This window comes from Danio aesculapii, chromosome 17 (genome assembly GCF_903798145.1).
Source record: "Danio aesculapii chromosome 17, fDanAes4.1, whole genome shotgun sequence".
Classification (NCBI taxonomy): domain Eukaryota; kingdom Metazoa; phylum Chordata; class Actinopteri; order Cypriniformes; family Danionidae; genus Danio; species Danio aesculapii.
In genome coordinates this window covers 2,560,854-2,584,205 of record NC_079451.1, presented here as the reverse complement: position 1 = coordinate 2,584,205, position 23,352 = coordinate 2,560,854, and the positions used below count along the sequence as shown (strand labels likewise).

General features: G+C 38.0%; 1 protein-coding gene across 2 annotated transcripts in view; it reads left to right on the top strand.

Moving 5' to 3' along the window:
- Nucleotides 1–284: 284 nt before the first annotated feature.
- ddhd1a (DDHD domain containing 1a) overlaps nucleotides 285–23,352 on the top strand; it is a 34,602-nt gene continuing 11,534 nt past the window's right edge. The window contains exons 1-7 of one of the 2 annotated variants that reach the window (XM_056476623.1): nucleotides 285–1,901; nucleotides 5,099–5,275; nucleotides 11,663–11,758; nucleotides 17,890–18,018; nucleotides 18,694–18,841; nucleotides 21,720–21,829; nucleotides 22,099–22,205. In XM_056476623.1, coding sequence (XP_056332598.1) covers nucleotides 1,283–1,901; nucleotides 5,099–5,275; nucleotides 11,663–11,758; nucleotides 17,890–18,018; nucleotides 18,694–18,841; nucleotides 21,720–21,829; nucleotides 22,099–22,205 — 1,386 coding nt within the window. In that variant the 5' untranslated portion in view covers nucleotides 285–1,282. The remainder of the gene's footprint in view (nucleotides 1,902–5,098; nucleotides 5,276–11,662; nucleotides 11,759–17,889; nucleotides 18,019–18,693; nucleotides 18,842–21,719; nucleotides 21,830–22,098; nucleotides 22,206–23,352) is intronic. The other variant, XM_056476624.1, reaches the window with a different exon arrangement.

Sequence of the window (23,352 nt, the reverse complement as noted above, 5' to 3'; positions counted from 1 at the left end):
TTACACTACTGTGCAGTAGGTTTAGGGTTGGGGTGGGTTACGGCGTTAATAAAATAAAATCTAATGAGTAATTTAATAAATACTATGAAAAATACTCGGTCTAATTACTGTTTTACATTACTATGAGGGTTAGGGTAGGAGTAGACTTTAATAAAATACAATGAATGAGTTATTTAATAAGTAATATGAATAATTGTCGTTAACTTCCGGCCGCACCTGTATCCCTTATAGGCCTGTTTACGTGCATTACGTCTCCCGTGACGTAAGATCGTCCATCCCGCACTTGTCAGCGTGCCAGCGGGTCAGTCCAAGTCTGTGTCCCCGCCGCCGGTAGACTGACCGGAATATCGCATAGACTCGATGTGTTTCTGTTTGGGACGCGGACTCATTGATGGATAAACAGAGCTGAAGCAGGTGACCGTGTGACATGGTGTCCTCCGGTTGCTTTGATCCGCAGCAGGTTTGCACGAGCACGTAAATCCGGTAGTGTAGGAATCAGTGCAGTCCGTCGCACCGGTTCTTCCACTTTAACGTTACCGTTTCGCTACCGCCAGTTACAAAACAGCTAAATTATGTGACATAGGATCGTTCAGTGTTCTTTTTTAAACGGGTAAGTTGCGTTTATCATACTTTTTAATATGGTATGATGTCATATTGCAAGTTTTGAGGCTCGTCAGAAACAAGAAGCGACGAACAGCCGAATAGCATGACATAACGTCATTTAAATGTTTGTTTTAAATGGCTATTATTTCAGTTAGACTACTATTAATGCGTTATGACGTCACATTTTCAGGTATATGACTCGTTATCGGTCAGTCTGTCTCACCTGACCAGTTACGAAGCGACGAACTGCTGAATAACATGACATGAAGTCATTTAAAGTCTGTGTTAAGGGGTTACTTTTTAAGTTTGTGTACTTTAACGTAATATTGTCAGGTGTATGAATGTTTAGCCGTCAGTCAGACTCACCTGGCCAGTTATTAAGCGACGAACTCCTCAATAGCATGACATTAAAGTCGTTTAATGTCTGTTAAGAGTACTTTTTCAGGTAGGTTACAATTGTTATGACGTCATATTGTCGGATATAGGACTTGTTAGCGGTCAGTCAGACACACCCGACCAAGTAAGAAGCGACAAACTGTGCTGAATAACATGACAGAGTCTTATAACGTTTGCACTTTTTCAGTCAGGCATCTATTGTTGCGGTATGACGTCATACTGTCAGGTATATGACTTCTGACCAACGTCACAGAGGTCAGTTCAGGTCAAGCAAGGAGTTATTATGAGCGCTCTTACTAAGAAGACACGGTTTATTAACAACCCAGGCAATAAGCTGTCTTTTGGCAGCGATGCCTTCTTCAGTCTCTGTGATGAGTCCATCGGGAGAGGGATGTACATGGAGAAACACTGTCCGCAACGGGATGGGATGACACTAGCACTTAGAAATCCCACTCGGGATGGCTTTTCTGGAGACCATCTGGATTTAAACACAGCTTCTGTGTCCAACTACCTCCATAACAGCAATACCAGCTACTGCACGAGCCCTGTGTCGGACTGCCACGGGAAAGCGCTGGACATCCGCAAACGTTCCTGCTCTTCCAGACACAGATTCGAGGTGGTCACCGAACTGGGACCGGAGGAAGTCAGGTGGTTTTACAAAGAGGACAAAAAGACGTGGAAGCCTTTCATGGGACACGACTCTCTCAATATAGAAATCATGTATCGCAGATTCACCCAGCTGAACCCAGGAGGATCTGTAAATCAGGAGAGATTAGGAGATGATGGAGCACCGCTGGAGAGGCGTGAAAGTGAGGACGCCTGTGTAGAAGCGGTGTGTGTCAGAGGAGGACTCTATGAAGTGGACGTGAGGAGTAAAGAGTGCTATCCAGTGTACTGGAATCGTAAGTATAGCTCACTCACTGTAAAAATTACGGTAAAAAAACAGCAGCTGCGGTTGCTGGATTTTACTGTTAAAAATATGGTAGGAATTTAAAGTAAATGCCAAAATTGTACGTTAAAATTACAGTATATTATTATATTGTACGGACAGCACGGTGGCTCAGTGGTTAGCACTTTCACCTTGCAGCAAGAAGGTCGCTGGTTTGAGCCCCGGCAGGGCCAGTTGACATTTCTGTGTGGAGTTTGCATGTTCTCCCCGTGTTGGCGTGGGTTACCTCCGGGTGCTCCGGTTTCCCCCACAGTCCAAACACATGCGCCATAGATCAATTGAATAAACTAAACTGATCGTAGGGTATGAGTGTGTATGGGTGTTTCCCAGTACTGGGTTGCGGCTTGAAAGACATCCGCTGTGTAAAACATAAGCTGGAATAGTTGGCGGTTCATTCCGCTGTGGCGACCCCTGATGAATAAAGGGACTAAGCCGAAGGAAAATTACTAAATATTATACTATATGTTGAATTACGGTAAGTTAATAGTCATATACCAATGTTTTTAAATACTAATATTTACACAACATAGCTTTGTTACACAGACAAAAACAAGCATATGGTGATGAGAAGGTCATATGACGGACCAAAGCTTTTCCCACAAGCAGAGAAACATATTAATATATAGAAGATGCTCAGTGTCATTCACACAACTACTAAACATCATCATGGTAACACACAACATTGAAGTAACGCTATAAACATTTATCAACATTAGTTGTATCATAAAACTCTAATGTAAAAATATGTAGAAAACCTCCTAAAAAGACCCACAATAGTAGTTGTAATAGTTTAATTTTGCAGTGCTTTACACTAAATATTTCTATATATTTTATTAGTCTATATATTATTCATATATTATATATTACGTCACTCCAATGTGCGCATCGTGCAAGTTGTGCGACTCCATTAGAAATGACAAAGCCGAAGCGTATTGGCTTTGCTTCCAAGGCACGCGCTCAGCAGCCACATTTGAATAAAACTATAGCCTTCATACCGAAACTTCATACTGAATCTTTTTTTTTAATCGCTATTGACAATGGTGTTATATAATATAAACAGAGCGGGGTCACATGACTCCACATGCTGTGGGGAAAATAATCGAAAAAATCAGCCTGGCAAAATTAGATCGATTATTAGTTCTGAATGTCGATTTTAATTATTCTTTGATTAATCGATCAGCCCTATCTCTTTATCAAATTGGTACCTGAAAGCAGTTAACAAAACTATATATTGTTTATTAGTTTTCTATCAGTCTGAAAGGGTGATGGAAGATGACTAAAGAGAAGATGAGTAAAATAAATGGATTTAATTTCAGTGCTCAAGTAAAATAAGATACGCTTAAGCGACAATGAAAGACACAATGAATAACATTTGCTCATCATTTACTCACCCTCGGGTGCTTCCAAACCTTGATGAGTTTCTTTTTTTGAAGATATTTTGAAGAATGATTGAAAAAAAAAACTTGTGAAGGTTTTAAACAAATGAAGGATGAGTAAATGATGATGTAATCTACATTTTTGTGTGAACTATCTTATTTAAATAGAATAATTACATGATTAATATAAACTGCTGATCAAAAAACAAAGATGAACAAAATGCTACATAGATGTGTGATGCTTTAACGTGCGCACACACACACACACACACACACACACACACACACAGTTATTAGTAGACGCTTCCAAGCGTGAAAACATGCGTATCATTCCAGGAAAAGTACCTGCCTTTAGTTTCCACTGAATTATTCACTTTCTGTGGTGTGTGTGTGTGTGTGTGTGTGTGTGTGTGTGTGACACCTGGCCATTGTGTTCACGTCAGGTGTGAAGAACATCTTTTAATTGAGCATTCTCAACATTGCGAACAATCGTATGTGTTTAATCAGGGTAAATGATACCTTAGATCAGGGGTGGGCAAACTCGGTCCTGGAGGGCCGGTGTCCTGCACAGTTTAGCTCCAACACTAATCAAACACACCTGAACAAGCTAATCAGTGTCTTCAAGATCGCTAGAAATCCATAAGCAGGTGTGTTTGATTAGAGTTGGAGCTAAACTGTGCAGGACACCGGCCCTCCAGGACCGAGTTTACCCACCCCTGCCTTAGATCATGCTGGAATAAATACAGTTTTACACAATCCTGTTTTTAATAACAACAACAACAAAAAATGTCATGTTCTTTGTGAAAAATCATATTTGTAACAGTGAAATGAAACACTGAGGTGAAGGGCTGATGACTGCATTAACTTTAAAGCAAATTAGAAGAATCTTCAAAATCCAAATGTTAAATGGTCATTCTGTGCATAATCTTTTAATCTAAGTTTAACAAAATGGGTAGTACAAGTTGTTCACCCAATAATGACGGTTTCCTCTCCATTTTCTCACACTGAAGTGTGATCTAACTTTCGAACACAAAACAAGATAATCTGAAGAATGTTGAAAACACAACAGCCATTGACTTCTGTAGTATGAACAAAATGGAGAAGTAGTATGGAAAGTAGACTATGTCTGCAATAGCCTAGTGGTTAGCGCGTCGACATATGGTGCAGTAGCATGTCAGGGCGTCCCGAGTTCGAATCCCGGCTTGAGGACATTTCCATACCCTAACCTGCTCTCTCTCCATCTTCGCTTCCTGTCTAAATACTGTCCTATATAAAAAAGGCCAAAAAAATAAATCTTAAAAAATAAAATTCAATATACAAACTCAATACAAACAAACATATTAAACATGAAGTGTCAGTACCTTGTTCTCTGGGACGCCGTAATCATGTGCGGTGTATCCGTTTATATCCGTAATGGTAATCAATTCAAAATAAAAGATTTCCGCTTTCACACTGAACACTTACTTAACACAAATACCGTATTAAATATACATATAACAAAGAAGAGAGAGAAAAAAACACATTTAAAATAATCAATATAAACATAATGTAGAAAAATAGACACAATAACATAAACACCATCTCAAAGTCATTAACGATAATCAAATCTGAGCTTTCAAGTAAAGGAACCAGCCATCATTATTCAAATACACACTGCAGCATTACTAATTGTGAAGTTGAATGACTACATTACCCCATACGCTAAAACTCTTTTGTGCTAGTGGCTGCGCAAGAAAAGGGGTCTCAGTGGTCTCCGTGTTGTGTGTTTCTACAGAACAGGAGCGAATCCCTGTGATGAGAGGGCAGTGGTTCACCGACGCCACATGGGCTCCTGTGGAGGAGGACGAGAGCGAGCTGATCGAGAAAGAGCACCTGGCCTGTTTCAGAGGACAGCAGATTCAGGACACCTTCGACACAGACGCTCTGGCCAAGACTGTGGACAGAAAAGATGGTGAGAGAATCTAATACCTGCACATCACTACTGTTTTCATGTGTAGTCTACAGCGAGAGCATTCCTCCTGTGTGTGAGGCTGGTGGGAATTTTGGAGCTATCGGGAAAACGAGTACATCAGAGAAACAGTTTAGTTCCATGATAAGGTCACACCTGCCTGTATTATTCATACCTGTTGATAGGCGACTGTATGTCAATAGCCACAGTCAAGCCCGAAATTATTCATACCCCAGGCAAATTCTGACCTCAAATTTTTATTGAAATGTAAATAAAAGCAAAGAAATATATTTATTTTCCACAAGGATGTCTCTTGTATGTCATCTTATTATCTTTTTGGAGGAGCCTGTGGAAGGTAGAGGAATATTCTGGATTAAATATAAGAATTTGGGTAAAATATTCATTGTTAAAATATTTATTCTACCCTATTAAAGATATGGATAAGGGCATCCATCTTTCTATTGAACTACTAACAATTTCAAGAAGTGGACCATCATTTTCTGGCACAACATCCTCTAGTTTTGGTACAATTTTTATACCCAAGTATGTAAGACAATCGACAATATTAAAGGTTGCAGCACACTTATTAGGTAGTTGTCTGTCACTCTCATTTAAATATATAATAGAACTTTTAGAATTATTAATTTTGTAACCAGAGTAGGCATGTGCCGGTATCACATTTTCATGCTGCGATTAATTGATTGAGCTTTTATCACGGTATACGGTATTATCACGATGTTGTAATTTTACTAGAGAAACAGGTAAAAAAAACACAAAAAACTTCAGTTTCGTCAACTTAGTAACTTTAATAACTTTTTAATTAACTAAAAGTACTTCAAACATTTAAATACAAATAAATATAAATAAAACAATACACAATATAAAAGTAAACTTGAGCAATTATATCAAAGTGAATGTGCAAAGGGAAACCGTCTTCGATCAGCAATAGTGGAATGAACTGCCAACTATTCCAGCATGTTTTATGCAGCAGATGCCTTTCCAGCCACAACCCAATATTGGAAATCACCCATACACACTCATTCACACACACTCATACACTACAGTCAATTTAGCTTATTCAATACACTATTCACTCAGCCTATATTCAATAATAAACATAACAAAAACTGCCTGCTAATGCATGGGTAAATCTTCAAAGGGAACAGTGTTACATTTTAACCTCTTTCACCTCATCCTGCTTGCTGTTTCACTATCTAAACAATGAAAACATAATATAAGTCAAATTTGTTTCATTTTGACATTTGATTTACACTGTCTCTTTTGCAGAATATCAGTTTTAATAACCAATAATGGCCATTATAACAGTATAACGTACATTAAATTTAAACGATAAAGGTAAGCAATCAGTCAATGTGCAGAATCAGTGTATGTGGTTACATAAATTAATATATTAGCTTATCTTTGCACTCAGCCAAAACAGTTAACTGAGAACAAGTGATTCAAAAGACACAAGAATTGTTAGATAGAGACAACAAGATGAATTCAATATCATGTTTAACAACTATAGTGAGATGAGATCACCCAGCAGATGAACTGTCTGACATGCACTATACTCTGACCTGGGGTTTATGCTTACCCGCTGAACTAGTGGCTGCAGCTCTGGGCAGAGAGCGTGTGTTCACGTGATTTGCGTTTTTAGCCGTGTACTAGAATGAACAGAGAACTTTTCAGAATCGCTAAATGAAACGCCGGTGTATTTCTCGCGATTTCTCTGCGCCTCCCTTGCGCTTCTTCTCTCTTGACTCTCGACTATTTTGACAAATACACACAGACGACGCACGCTCACACGGAGTCCAAAATAGGAGTTTGTGATTGGGCCAGCCCAATGTCAATACCGAAAAGAGCCAATGGGCTGCAGAGTGTCACATGGACCGGCCCAGTCTGTCTGTCCGGGAAAAAAAAGCATCTACTTTCAGATCACAGCAGCATCAATCAATAAGGCAGAAAAAAACGATAGGCTGCTAAGGCTTTTATGGGCAGATCAAATCATAAGACGATGATCAGCCCGGCCCAAAAAGTACGTCGGCCCACAGGGAAAGTGCCCGGTCTGCCAGATGGCCAGTCCGCCCCTGCGTGTAAGGATTATAGTGCGGTGGCAGCGGTGGCGCGCACTGCGTGCACACAGGGCTTCTACATGTGGGGATTGTTTACATCAGAGTGCGCATCAGTTCTGCGCAGCATATACGCAGTGTTTCTTCAAGCGGTTATAGGAAAATAAGCTAAGGCGTGTTCTAAGAATATAAATTCGGATCTATTATTTTTCACGGTATTTTGAAGTGCCCCCGATAACAATATCGTGCATATTCATTACCGTGATTTATCGCATTACCGAATACCGGCACAAGCCTAAACCAGATATTTTTCCAAATGTGCTGACTTGTATGTCATCTTATCTTTTAGGAGGAGCCTGTGTCATTTTCAGTCAAAACACCTATTTGACCCATTTTTCAAGATTTAAAATAAGTCTTTTGTGTCTCCAGAATGTGTCTGTAAAGTTTCAGCTCAAAACACCCATCAGATTATTTATTAGACCTTTCAGAATATTAGATTTTATGATCTGAACATAATATAGCGGTTTTTGTTGCCTTTTAATGCTGGCTCTCCCTGCCCACAATTCTCACGTGCCTGTCAGAGTATGCCTCAGTCTCCGGCTGTGTCAGATAAAGGCTGATCTGGGGAGTCTTGTAGAAAGTAAGGTTAACTTACCATTACATATACCTGCAGCTCTCAACACTTTCAGGTGAGGTTGAGTTCAGTAAACTCTGAGTGTGTTTACTCTGAACACACACAATGTTATCAACAGAACACTGAGCCAATGAGGCAAGATGGAGACAGACACTAAATAAAGACTTCTTTTGTCTAATGGCGAGTTATTTTCAGAGTGCCCATCACATCCTCTAACTCAGTGTTTCCCAACCCTGTTCCTGAAGGCACACCAACAGTACACATTTTCAATCTCTCCCTAATCAAACACACCTGAATCAACTCATCATAACATCAGAAGAGACTCCAACACCTGAAGTTAATGGGTCAGAAAAGGGAGACATCCAAAATATGTACTGTTGGTGTGCCTCCAGGAACAGGGTTGGGAAACACTGCTCTAACTGGTAGTTTTGCAGTCATTTATTAAATCTTATATTTAAAGTTTTACTACTGCCAGTAAATATTACTTAGTTGATTGGTGCTAATTAAAAAAGGATAAATTAAGCTAATTAATATGACTCAATAAATGTGTGTTTTTATGTTTGTTTTTATAATGTGGGATTTGTTTACATTTTAAAATTCCAGTGTGTGCGATCAAAGAAATAAAGAAAGAAAGAGCAAAGAGAAACGTGCAACCCATACACTGAGTGAGCCATTTGGCCCAAAATGAACAGCTAAAAATGTAGTTTATTTGGGTCTGATTTATTTATTATTTAATATATATATATATTTTTATATCATCTAAGTAGTAAAGTGATTAAAACAGTGGGTGCCGTGGCTCTCTTTCCTTTTATTTATTATAATTTTTTCCACAATTTTATGTCCTTGGCAAATCACAACAAGATTGCAGATACTCAAATCTGACATTTGTATTAGTTTAATCTGCGACTCTGTGACTCTACATTATGATTATAACACAGAGTTACTGTATGTTGATTTAAAGTCTTTAACTTTCTTATATTTTCTTTTGACATCTGCAGTTTCTAAAAAGAATTTAGTGTAGTGACTAGGAAATGAATGTAGGCCATGGTAAATTACATCCAATGTGTGTTTAAACATTGAGCTACACGAGTGCTGAATGAATTTCCTCTACTGGGATCTAATCTAATTTAATCTTTCCATCTACAGTAGTTGTTAATCACAGGAAAAGGATCATTAGATCAAATATAAGACTTTCTCACCCAGATAAAACTGCTGAATCCACTTTAGTCGGTCAGTTCAAATCTCTTCCTCTGCACTTTCACGGTTTTGTCCTAACAGGACAGCTGAGTCTACTGAATAAGCTATAAAACTGATTTGCACTCTCACCATCCATCAAGGAGTCCCACAGGGTTCTGTACTGGGACCTTTTCTGCTCGCGTAATTCTGCTGTAGCTTCTTTTGTTTCCAGTCTGTTCTAATAAGAGTGTCACCATTTCCATTGCACATTTTATTTTGCTTTAGTGCATGAACAATTCAGTCTTCAAAAACTCAGACTGTCAGAGTATTATTATTATTTATTTTTTTCAGAGATTTCCCTATAATTCTAGTAACTATTTTTTTCATGATGACAAAACATCTTATTTTACAAGATAACAGTTTTCAGCTTAAAGGTCAATTTAAATTCAATTTAATTCAATTCATCTTTATTTCTGTACCGCTTTTACAATGTAAATTGTGTCAAAGCAGCTTCACATAGAAGTTCTAGTAAATTGAAACTGTGTCAGTCCAGTTTTTAGAGTTGAAGTTCAGTTTAGTTCAGTTTTTAAAGGCTTAATTAGGTTAACTAGGCAAGATAGGTTAATTAGGGGGAAACAATCTTATGGGGGGCTAATAATATTGACCTTAGCAGTTAAAATATATACACTACCTGACAAAAGTCTTGTTGTCTATCCAAGTTTTAGGAGCAATAATAATATCACATAAAAGCACATAATAACTTGACTTCTAGTTGACAATTTGATATCAGAAGTGGCTTATATGAAAGGCAAAGGCCTCTATATTACGCGTATTTTACCACAATAAAATATGATCATGCCTTGATTTTTTTTTTTATTATTATTATTTTTAAATTCTTTAATTAGGACAGTAAGGTCTGACTTTGCTTAGACTAAAGTCTGCTCACTGAACCTTCAATAATGTCCAGTATAGAATATGTGCTCATGCTGCAGTGGAAACAGAATGAATATTGTGTCTGACTCCATCATGAGCTTGGAGGACTGCATCCATACATCTCTGCAATGACTCAAATCACTGATTAATAAAGTCATCTGGAATGGCAAAGAAAGCCTTCTTGCAGGACTCCCAGAGTTCATCAAGAGTCTTTGGATTCATCTTCAGTGCCTCCTCCTTCATCTTACCCCAGACGTGCTCAATAATGTTCATTTCTGGTGACTGGGCTGGCCAATCCTGGAGCACCTTGACCTTCTTTGCTTTCAGGAGCTTTGATGTGGAGGCTGAAGTATGAGAAGGAGCGCTATCCTGCTGGAGAATTTGCCCTCTCCTGTGGTTTGTAATGTAATGGGCAGCACAAATGTCTTGATACCTCAGGCTGTTGATGTTGATCATCCACTCTGCAGATCTCTCGCACGCCCCCATACCGAATGGTACCCCAAACCATGATTTTTCCTTCACCAAACTTGACTGATTTCTGTGAGAATCTTGGGTCCATGCTGGTTCCAGTTGGTCTTCTGCAGTATTTGTGATGATTGGGATGCAGCTCAACAGATGATTCATCAGAGAAATCCACCTTCTGACACTTTTCCTAATGATCAAATTGAAGTCATTATTTGTTGCTCTTACAACTGGGATCGACGACAAGACTTTTGTCAGGTAGTGCATTCCAGCCAAACAAACAGAAATAAGATTTTCTCTGAGAGAAAAAAATAATAGGAAATTCTGTGAAAAGTTCCTCCATTATACATGACTTATTATGAAATCATGAAATATCTGAAAAACAATGAAAATTTCACAGGGCTTATTATTTTGTCTTCAACTCTATTGTTAAACCTATTAAAATGCATTACACAAGGTGCAAATGTTAACATTCAGAGATTTATTTTTTTTTTTGGCAAAACTCAAGCAGGCAATGAATGATACAGCCTCCCCGAGGAGTGAATGCTCTCTGTCAAAAACATCTGTTTACCATTTTAATTATTTAGTATAGTCCATATTACATGAATATAATTTTGTGATTAGGTTAAAAAAGTGTATGTGCTACACATATGTTTGTATTTTGTGTGTGTGTGTGTGTGTGTGTGTACAGGATTCTGAGATGTTCTTGTTGTTTTATACATGGCTTATTTACCTTCTCTGCTGTAATATTACTTGTTGGTTGTTTGTATTTATGTCAGACAAGCACAGTGAACTTGAGTTGTAGACCTGAACAATGCCTGATAAATTGAAGAGAATACATGCTGGGGTATCAAAACATCAGCACTTCCTAGAAACCAATTGGATTTGATATGTATACTTTTACAGACAGTGTGATTGTATGTTTCTACTGCGTCTTTGAAAAATATCTTTTAGAAGACTGAGCATGTGTGAAACATGATTCACTTGGGTTAATGAAAGAAAAGAATATAATGGCAGTACATGTATTTTGAGCTGGTTGTTTACTTGTCTCAAATAAGGTTTGGTTTTTATTCAAAGTAATAACCAGTTGTGACCAATTGTTTTTTGGTTTAGTTCTTTCCCACTTCCCTCCATTCTACCTCCCCTTTCTATTCAAATGGAGCGGATATCAGACGGGTGCTAAAAGTCACAAGCGAAAGCGATGTCAAGGTACCACAGTCCTCCATTTTCCCTTCTTGTAGACGCTGATTCTCCTATCCTGCCATTTGCTCATTAGAAACTCCCCCATGAGCTTCACACTTAGTGTTTGCCTTCATGTCCACTTATCCTTTTACCTTGCTATTTTTCCTTTTAAAGCTACTGTTACTGCAATCTCATGCATCCAAAATGCCCAGAGCAATGTTTTGGATGCATACAATGTGTCTCGTGTTGTAATTATAAGCTTTTCCTTTGGATTGTGACCACTGACAAGACTGATGTGGCGTTTAATTGAAAACCTTTTACATCAATTTGAATGACTAAACATGGCAAGAAACATATTGGGCCCGATCATACACCCGGTCCAATGTGGTGCCAGACACAGTTTCAGTCCAGATCAGGTATCAATTTCACATCCTGCGACAAGTTGTTTTAACAGCAAATGCATTTGTGCGCCCAAAGGAGTGCTTGACTCTTAAGGAGGCTTGTTAAGATGCATTGTTGGCGTGTTGTATGTTTTGAGGGACCTAAAAAAGACAGCACCATTGACCAACTAAAAGCTAGTCTGAAGTCAATGGCGCAGTGTTTGTTCTATATCTTAGTTATTTAATGAGCGCATTAGTGATGGGTGACTCCAAAACGCTTATACACATTGCTTATTACACACACAGGGATGCACAGCAGTACATATTTTTAAATCTGAACAATTTAGGAATTAAAATCTAAAAGATTATTACTAAGTCTCTAAAAACTGCTGCCTCCACCTTTATCTCAGGGAGCTTTGGTGAATCCAGCTCATTCTGTAGACGGTCTGCTCACTTTAATCTTGCGCATGAGGCTTTTGTCCAAGACGGTTGTTCTGAAATATGTTCCTCTGACCACAGTTTAATTAGACATTTAACATCTTTACTTCATGTTAACCCACAATTCATTGCAAGAGTTATTAGAAAACAAAGACTATTTTTAATGCAACATATGCAGTAACAACTGTCCAAGCACAAGCTAGCTCATCTAAAATGAACCTTGAAGCAGGCAGATGGAATTTTGGAAAAACACTGTATCAGGTGGCTGAAATCAAAACATTTTGAAAACTAGGTACCTAGGTGCAGATTTTCCAAAACTACAGGTACAGTGTTGTCATGTAGACACTACAACCTGAGTTTTTGACTCATGACGTCTGCGTGCACGCTGTATTTTCTTTTTTAATTGGCCAACAGCTTCGTTCAAACCAAATGCGGAAGATGAGCGAATTTCACAGCAAATGCGTCACTTATTGCTTGTCGTTTACAACGCAGGAAGGTAATCCAGGCAATTAAAACAGACTATTTAAATAACAGATTTGTGTATATCCTTAAAACTAACCTGGTCAGATTGATGAGCTGCAAACTGGGTCATTTTAGATCAAGGTAACAGCTGTTATTGGTGTCCTATATTATTTAAAAAGACATGCACATAATGAAATTAAAATTCACCAAATAAAAAGTCACATGACAAACCACAAATACCTCCTGACATTGCTGTCATTTCCAAACATAAGGCGACTATGACTAAAAAGATATTCCTAGGAGTTTTTGGTCTGCGTTCAAGCTTTATATTGTACAAAAGAACATTTTTGTGGCTACGACGTCTATTTCCACTGAATTTGCGGTCATGTTTCAGTAGAAGTCTGTTTAATTCTAATCCAGATTTGATTGTGTTTTTATTTTCTGGTTGTTTTTAATCTTCTAAATTTAATTTAATCACATACACCGTGTTTTCCTGCACACTAAACTCAGAACAGACTGGCTTCTGACACGAGCCTTGTTAACCTTAGCTGTCTTCATAATCCCTCAGTTAAAATAAGTTCCTAATGCTCCACTTCACCATGTATGCTGCGCATATAATGCAGCTTGTTTGATTTAGGGCTTGTCTTATTTCACAAGTCATCTATTTTATCGATTCATGTGGGTTTGGATGGCTATTTAAGTATAATCTGTCCTTATCCAGAACTCTTGTACTTTTAGTTTGGCTCCTGGCACCATAATGAGCTTATGGTGTGTATGTAGGTCAGTAGAGTAATACTACATGCTTCCATTGACTTTTCTCTTGGGAACGGCGAGTTCAAAATATGTTGATCCTATTGCAACTGTATCATATTCTCAGTGAATGAGCCTGTTAAGACCACATTAAGATTATCCTCATTTGTGTTGACTCAATAACGATGTGTGTTTGGCATTTGTGTTGGTTCCAAAATCTATTGATAGCCAAATTAGAGGCACAATATGTATGATTTGGTTCTTAAAATATCCAATGAGCACTTAAACAATGTTATATTTGACTTATGTGCTTACATGATCCCAAATGTTTCCAAAAATGTTAAAATCCAGAGAAATAAGCAGTTTTAACTAGTAAGACGGAGTGTAACAGCACTTTTAGATGCATGTGTTTGTTGTGAATACGCGCCCTCTAGTGGAGAAAATCACATACTGTGCTTTTAATGTAAAATATATAATTTTTCAATCATCAAAACAATAATAGTATTAATAAAAGTGCTTGCGTTTAGTTTAGAAGACGCCAGCTGAAGTGTTATTGAATGTAGCAATACAAAAAAAAACTAATACGTATTTGGAGTGGTGGCCCTTCTTTAATGATGCCAGTGTGACAATATTCTTAGCCATGCCCTCTTACCGTTATTAAACTACATAGCCCTGTGTGAAAGTGTTTGCCCAATAACCTTATAACTGGTTTGGCCATCCTTAGCAGCAACAACTGCAGTCAAGCATTTTCGATAACTTGCAATGAGTTTGTTATAGTGCTGTTGAGGAATTTCGGCCCACTCACGTTCGCAGAATTGTTGCAATTCAGCCACATTAGAGGGTTTTTGAGCATGAGCTGCCTTTATAAGTGTATATCCTCAATAGGATTCAGGTCAGGACTTTGACTAGGCCACCTGATGTGGCAATAAATAAATAACAAAACCTTACCCTGACTAGAGCTGAATAAATATGCACGTCTGTTCAGAAACTAAGACTGTGTCAGCCTCTGAATGTCCTCAATAATATACTAATGAGACTGATATAGTGACATTGACTTGATGACTGCTGAACCTGTCAGTCTTGTTGTGTTATCTGTTCAGCACTGCTGATCTTACAGTAGTCTGTAGTTCCCCTTCATGACCATCTGCACAGAAGAGCAGCTCTGCATACAGACAAATATTATCCATTTATTAATTTTATATGATCAGATATAACCGTGATGTTAATATTGTGCATGCTCATTATCACTGTATATAGAATTGTTGAATATCGACCTAAAGTGTTACCTTATTTGTTGTTTAATAATGTAAACATTTAAATAGTGGCCACATTTGTATTTTAAACTCATGGTCTGATTTAAACTTGATTAATGCATATTGCATAATATGCTGCAAATTTATTAACACATAACATGTTTGTGCCAAATAATAAACATGGATATTTGAATAAAAGCCAAGAGCACATTCTGATTGGCCTTTTCGCACTGACTTTATACAATTAAATCAAATTAAAATATTATAAATAAAATTCAATTCTGTTAATCAACAATAGGAGTAGGGCTGTGCAATGGCAAAAATCTCATATCATGAATAAAGTCGTTTGATATCCTGACAATATAAATCACAATATAATACCTCTTCTGTAAATTCAATCAATTAATAGTAAATAAATATACAGTGGTATATCATATTTATGCATGTTTGTCACACTTTAAAGTTTCAGATCATCCAACAACTTTAAATATTAGTCAATAATAACACATCATGCAGTTTTCAAATTAAGGTATTTATTGTTAAGGGAAAACAAAATACCAACTACATAACCCTGTGTGGAAAAAGTGTTCGCCCCATAAAGTTAAAATAGTCACTGGAATTTTGGCCCACTCACCTTCACAGAGTTGTTGTGATTCAGCCTTTTTGGAGGATGTTTGAGCATTAACTGCCTTTTTAAGGTCATGCCACAGCATCTCAATTGGATTCAGGTCTGGACTTTGACTAGGCCACTCCAAAGTCTTTATTTTGTTGATTTTTGACTAATATTTTAAATAAGTTTGATGTTCTGAAACATTAAAAAGTGACAAACAAAAAAAAAAAACTACAAAAAAAAAGAAATCAGTAAGTGGCACTTTTTCAAGCCACAGTGCATTGTCCAAAGTGGATATATATATAATTATATATTAAAGTATACACTCAAAAATTCAGTCGTTCATACAATATGTGATAATTTTTCTCACTTTATTCAGAACACCAGAGCAAATGTTTGATTTAAGAATGTAGAATAAACATTTCTGAAATACAAAACACTTACAAAAAAGCTTATGATTAAAATCCCAACATAAAATAATGCTAAATGAAATTCACAATGTACACATTGTACCTTCCAGCATGCAGCTTTCTCTCCATGCTGTTATTCACGTTTCGGTCTGCATGAGTGTAAACTATGTATTTTGCGACTGCAGAAAATAAACAGCATGATATGAAACTATAGCCTTTATATTTCGTCCATATGAGATATATATATATATATAAAAATATAATCATCATAATGCACAGCCCTAAATGTTCATATTCTTCAAGGTCAAGACATGATTCTGTTGTTGAATAATGTGCACAGGTAAAGTATGACACAGAGCTGCTCTTAACATCAGGTGAATGATTGCTGATTTGATTCTCCTGGATTCATTTCTCTTATCATATCTCTCTGTCTGTGAGAGAGAATGACTGCGGCTTTTCAGTGTGCTTATTTTACAACCTAATCACTGTCATTCAGTGCACTTTTAGATTAGATTTTTTAGAGGCTGTTTGCACCTGCTCACTCCATGCATTTTTTTTTAATCCCATAGCTATGGGATAGTGTAAATGCATTCGAGACCAAACCAAAACCTTTCAGGAGGTGGTCTGGGACAAAACTGGTCTAAATGCAGCTAGGTCTAACAGGTCTAAATGCATCTAGTAAATGAACTACGTATGTAAATTTGACTAACTGACTAACTCCCAAAATGTAAAAAAATGAACATGAAAGCGTGCTTATATGGCAGTAATAACAGCGCAAAACACAACACCACAGATGACAGTTAAACTCTCTGGCTATATTATTCATTCATTCATTCATTCAGTCATTCATTCAGTCATTCATTCATTTTCAGTCAGCTTAATCCCTAGTTATTATTATTTATTATTATTATTAGCATGAGCATACACATTGAAATAACAATAATATAGCATATATCAATTCAACTACCAACTATCAAATAAAATTATACAAATTAAAGCATTCATTCTGGGTCGTGATCATTGATTTGGACAACATACAGTACATGGATGTTTTGTAAGCAGCTTTAATCCAGATTTGTAAAATTGGTTATTTTTGAGCGAGATGCTAATGGTCTAATCCGATTCAGTGATTTATGCTAAGCTAAGCTAATGAGGCTCCCACTAGTCCTGGAGTTGTAAAATGAGCCTATTTCCAACAAATATATAATAATAATAATAATAGAGTGCTCCTTTAAATTTGCATGTAGCACAGAAGTATATATCTTTGATAATATATATATTTGAAGTATAATACCTCTTCTGTAAATTCAATCAATTAATTAATTTTGAAGTATATATCTATTTAGGAAAGATGCATTTATGTGGCCAAATGTACAGTAAATGGAACCATTTTCACTAACCAGAAGTCAAAATATTAGCCCTCCTGAATTATTAGCCCCCTGTATATAATGGCTGCTGGTATGAAACTATTTGTGTATCGTTTCGTTCTACAGCTTAATACTAGAAACCTGCGACCAGAAGGTAGGAGCTGAAACTCTGAGTGTAGGGGATGAGCAGTGTCACTTAAAATTGAATTTGTGATTCTCTTTAGCTGCCTGGTGTACACAGCCTCTAGATTAGCTAGTGACACCCCAGTCAGCTTACTGGACCACTGAACTCAGAGAAAACGCATGGAGTGAGCGGCTGTAAACCGACTCTTAGATACGAGCAGGCACTGAAAAGACTCTTCCGCTCCTGTCGTTGTGTCATTTGTTGTGTTTAGTGCGCTGTGACGTGTTACTGTACAATCATGTGTGTTTATCTACTGAGTTCTTCCTCTTTGATGAATGTTGTGCTTCTGTCCATCACCGTGCAGCCATTCACAGTGTGCAGCTGAGCCGCAGTCATGTGGACTGGTACAGTGTGGATGAAGTCTATCTATACAGCGACGCCACCACGTCCAAGATCGCCCGCACCGTCACACAGAAACTGGGCTTCTCCAAAGGTGAGCGCATCAACATCTGTCTGGATGCTGATTGTGAAAACAAGGAATAAATGTTATTAGGGCTGCAACTAACGATTATTTTAATAATTGATTAATCGGTCGATTATTTTACGATTAATCGATTAATCAGATTAAAAAAACAACAAGAAAAGCATTAAATTCCAACCCTTTATTAAAAAAAAGCTCACCCCGAGCTGTTATAATAATAATGAACTGAATTAGTTTGCTCCTGTAATCTTTAATTGAACTCTGAAAATGCACTTCCTGTTTGTTTTTAGTCAAATTCTCAGATTAGGTCAGTCTGATGTAGTGGGCGTGACTAACACACTTAACTACGCCCCTCCAGCTGTCAGTCGCTATAACAACAAACGGAAATGGTGAGCAGGAGGAGTCTGTTATGTTGTAATAACTCTCCCCAAACCCCTTTCCAGATCTTTCTGAATAAAACGCCTACTTCACTACATCCAATCAGCTCGCAGTAGAAAAAACAAGCCACGCCCACTGTTTTCTCATTTAATATTCCGTTTCTCTTGGACTGTGTCACAATATAAAAGAAAACATCACAGCTTTCGGATCATGCGGACTTTTAACTGACCTGTTAATGTGTTTTTTGGTCATGTGATCGTCCAGTGAGGGGTTAACTGACTGTTATTAATATATTGGTCATTTTCTCAGCCTCCAGCAGCGGCACTCGACTGCACCGCGGTTATGTAGAGGAGGCGTCGCTGGATGATAAACCTCCAAACACCACACACATCGTCTTCGTCATTCACGGCATTGGACAGAAGATGGACAAAGATCGCATCATTAAAAACACTGGCATGTGAGTTTACAGCAGAGCTCTTATTGACAGTGTAGGGCACTGGATTTAGTTATAGTTACTAGTTAATTCTTATAAATATCATTATAAAAGTAACTAATTACCTGTGAAAGTAACTATTGGGTTATTTATTTATTACAGTAGTTTATTTGATTAATTGTTATTGAAAAAGTAATTCCGTTAGTAACGCCATTTGTTTATAACGCTGTTATTCCTATCACTGAATAATAATACTCATAATAATAATATTAATGAAGATTTATATGAGCCATAGTGTGTAAATTAGTTGAGTATTTAATTGAATTTGTTTATGAAACGTGTATAGAGCTCCTGGTTTTATCAGCAATCTCACGTGTTGTGCTTGTTGTGCTTCTCATGTTTCACTATCTGTGTTGGGTAGGTTATTTCATAAACAAGATTAATTATTAATCACTTATTACATCATAACAATTGTATTTAATTTCATTCATTAATTTTCTTTTCGGCTTATTAATCAGGGGTCGCCACAGCGGAATGAACCGCCAACCTATCCAGCATATGTTTTACTTAGTGGATTCCCTTCTAGCTGCAACCCATCACTTGGAAACATCCATACACACTCATTCACACTCATAAATTACGGCCAGTTTAGCTTTCCCAATTCACCTATAGCGCATGGGAGAAAACCCACGCCAACATGGGGTGAACATGCTCGAATCAGCGACCTTCTTTCTGTGAGGCGATCGTGCTACCCACTGCATTTAATTTACTTTTAGAATTGTTTTATCTGAAAAGTAACTTAGTTACTCAATAAGTAGTTTCATTACATGACTAAATATTAAAAGTCCACCTGAATCTCAACACGCTGACAATACAAATTCAACTCTTAATTATTTGACTTAAACAGGTCCTTGAATAGCACCACGTTTCATACATATTGACATTATTTTTACAACATTAAATAGTTTCTCAAGCATGTGCAGTTAAATTAAAACTATTGTTGAAACGCTGAGTTAATATGCGAAATATCCAAATAAACTAAAACTGTTAATGTACAATTACTCTGCTTCACTGAATCTATACCTTATATTGTTATGAACTAATTTCTCTTAATGATTTTCTTAAATATATGCAGTATATGCAGTAGTAAAAATATGATTATTCAGCAAAATAAACATTTCTTTGCTTCTCTGAACTGATTTTTATTAAACTGTTGATATTATTTACAGTATTTAAGGCAAGTATATTATGAGTAAATGTAATAAATTACAAACAATTGAAAATTAATCCTGGAGGAGTAATTTAATTACAGTAACTGCCATGACAGCACATCATATTTTGCTAGTTATTTTGCAAGATACTAGTATTCAGTTTAATGGCTTAACTAGGTTAATTAGGTTAACCAGGCACGTCAGGGCTAATTAGGGCAGTCAGTGGACAACAATAGTTTGTCCAAAAATTATATATATTTCTCAAGGGGGCTAATAATATTGACCTGGCCATTTTTTTATTATTCCAACCAAAAAGAAATAAAACGTTCTCCATATGTAAAATATAATTGGAAAAACTGTTCCTTTGGTCTGTTAAACATCACTTGGGAAATATTAAAAAAAGAATTCAAATTTTAAAGGAGGGCTAATAAAGTTGTGTACAACTATACAATCATTGGCCACTTTATTAGGTACACCTTACTAGTACCGGGTTGGACCCCCTTTTGCCTTCAGAACTGCCTTAATCCTTCGTGGCAGAGATTCAACAAGCTACTGGCAATATTCACCAGAGATTTTGCTCCATATTGACATAATAGCATCACGCAGTTGCTGCAGATTTGTCAGCTGCACATCCATAATACCAATCTCCCGTTCCACCACATCCCAAAGGTGCTCTATTGGATTGGCATCTGGTTACTGTGCAGGCCATTTGAGTACAGTGAACTCATTGTCATGTTCAAGAAACCAGTCTGAGATGATTCAGGCTTTATGACATGGTGTGTTATCCTTCTGGAAGTAGCCATCAGAAGATGGGTACACTGCGGTCATAAAGAGATGGACATGGTCAGCAACAATACTCAGGTAGGCTGTGGCGTTTACACAATGCTCAATTGGTACTAATGGGCTCAAAGTGTGCCAAGAAAATATCCCACACCATTACACCACCACCAGCCTGAACCATTGATACATGGCAGGATGGATCCATGCTTTCATGTTATTGACTCCAAATTCTGACCCGACCATCTGAATGTGTCAGCAGAAATGGAGACTCATCAGACCAGGCAACGTTTCTCCAATCTTCTATTGTCCAGTTCTGGTGAGCCTGTGTGAATTGTAGCCTCAGTTTCCTGTTCTTAGCTGACAGGATTGGCACCCGGTGTGGTATTCTGCTGCTGTAGCCCATCCGCCTCAAGGTTGTGTGTTCAGAGATGCTCTTCTGCAGACCTCGGTTTTAACAAGTGGTTATTTGAGTTACTGTTGCCTTTCTATCAGCTGGAACCAGTCTGGCCATTCTCCTCTGACATCTGGCATCAACAAGGCATTTACGCCCACAGAACTGCCGCTCACTGGATATTTTCTCTTTTTCAGACCATTCTCTGTAAACCCTAGAGATGGTTGTGCGTGAAAATCCCAGTAGATCAGCAGTTTCTGAAATACTCAGATCAGCCCGTCTGGCACCAACAACCATGTTCAAAGTCACTTAAATCTCCTTTTTTCCCCATTCTGATGCTCGGTTTGAACTGCAGCAGATCATCTTGTCTACATGCCTAAATGCATTGAGTTGCTGCCATGTGATTGGCTGATTAGAAATTTGCATTAACTTGCAGTTGGACAGGTGTACCTAATAAAGTGGCCGGTGAGTGTATATTCTACTGAAAACAGTGGGTATTTAATTGTTTGTTTCTGTTCAGGCTGCGTGAAGCAGTGAGGAAGATGGAGGAGAAGCACTTTGCTGAGCAGGCAGAGGAACATGTGGAGTTCCTGCCGGTCGAATGGCGATCCAAACTGGCTCTGGATGGCGGTAAGACACGTGCCAGTCTGCATCTCTCTGACAGCTGCTCTGATCACACTCCTGTGCACCAGTACACAAACACACACATACATTGTTTAAGCAGACGGCAGAGAATAGAGTGTTATCATCTTTCATCCGTCTGTCAGCTGTGCAAACAGAACAACTCAAACAAGCAGATGCATTAACATTAATAGCGAAATGATGACTGAAAGATACAGTTGCTGATAATCCCACTGAGTATACACACTTTGAGAGGGATTTCCCTTGTTGAACTGCAGACACGGTGGAGTCCATCACGCCAGATAAAGTGAGAGGCCTGAGGGATTTACTCAACAGCAGCGCCATGGACATCATGTACTACACCAGCCCGCTCTACAGAGACGAGGTGAGGCTTCAGCTAAAGATCTGCGTGCTCTTTACATTCATAATGCCTTTTCAAACTGGTCAAGGAATTCACAATCATATTTGTATCAGCTTTAAACTGTTTGTTAATCACAACAGACTGGGCCATTTGACCAATCAGAGCAGAGTAGGGCCATTTGACCAATCAGAGCAGAGTACATTCATTTGACTAATTAGAGCAGAGTAGAGCCATTTGACTAATCGGAGCAGAGTAAAGCCATTTCACCAATCAGAGGAGAGTAGAACCATTTCACCAATCAGAGCAGAGTAAATCTATTTGACCAATTGGTGCAGAGTAGAACCATTTGACCAATCAAAGCAGAGTAGAGCCATTTGACCAATCAGAGTGGAGTGGAGCCATTTGACCAATCAAAGGATTGTAGGGCCATTTAACCAATCAGAGCATAGTAGGGCCATTTTGCCCATCATAGCATAGTTTGGGCCATTTGATTAATTAGAGAAGAGTAACCTCATTTAATCAAGAACAGAATTTAGAGCCAGTTGACCATTTGAGCCATCGCCCAATCAGAGCACAGTAGAGACATTTGATCAATGAGGGAAAAGTAGGGCCGTTTGGTCGAGCAAATTGGGGCCATTTGACCTATCAGAGGAAAGTAGAACCATCTGACCAATCAGAGCAGAGTAAAACCATTTGACCAATCAGAGAAGTAGAGCCATCTTACCAATCAGAGTGGAGTTAAGCCATGTGATCAAGAGCATAGTAGGGTCTCTTGACCATTCAGAGCAGAATAGAACCATTTAACCAACCAGAGCGGAGTAGAACCATTTGACCAATCAGAGCGGAGTAGAGCCATGTGACCAATCAGAGCAGAATAGAGCCATTTGACCAGTCTGACAGAGTAGAGCTATTTGACCAATCAGAGCAGAGAAGGGCCATCTGACCAATCAAAGCAGAGAAGGGGCATTTGATCAATCAGAGAAGAGAAGGGCCTGACCAATCACAGCAAAGTCGTCTGACCAGTCAGAGCAGTGTAGAGTTGTTCGACCAGTCAGAGCAAAATTAGGCCATCTGACCAATCAGAACTGAGCATAGACTGCCCAATCACAGCAAAGTAAAGCTCTGGAGCCTGAATAAAAGAGCAGGGCTGTCTGAACAAAAAGAGTAGAGC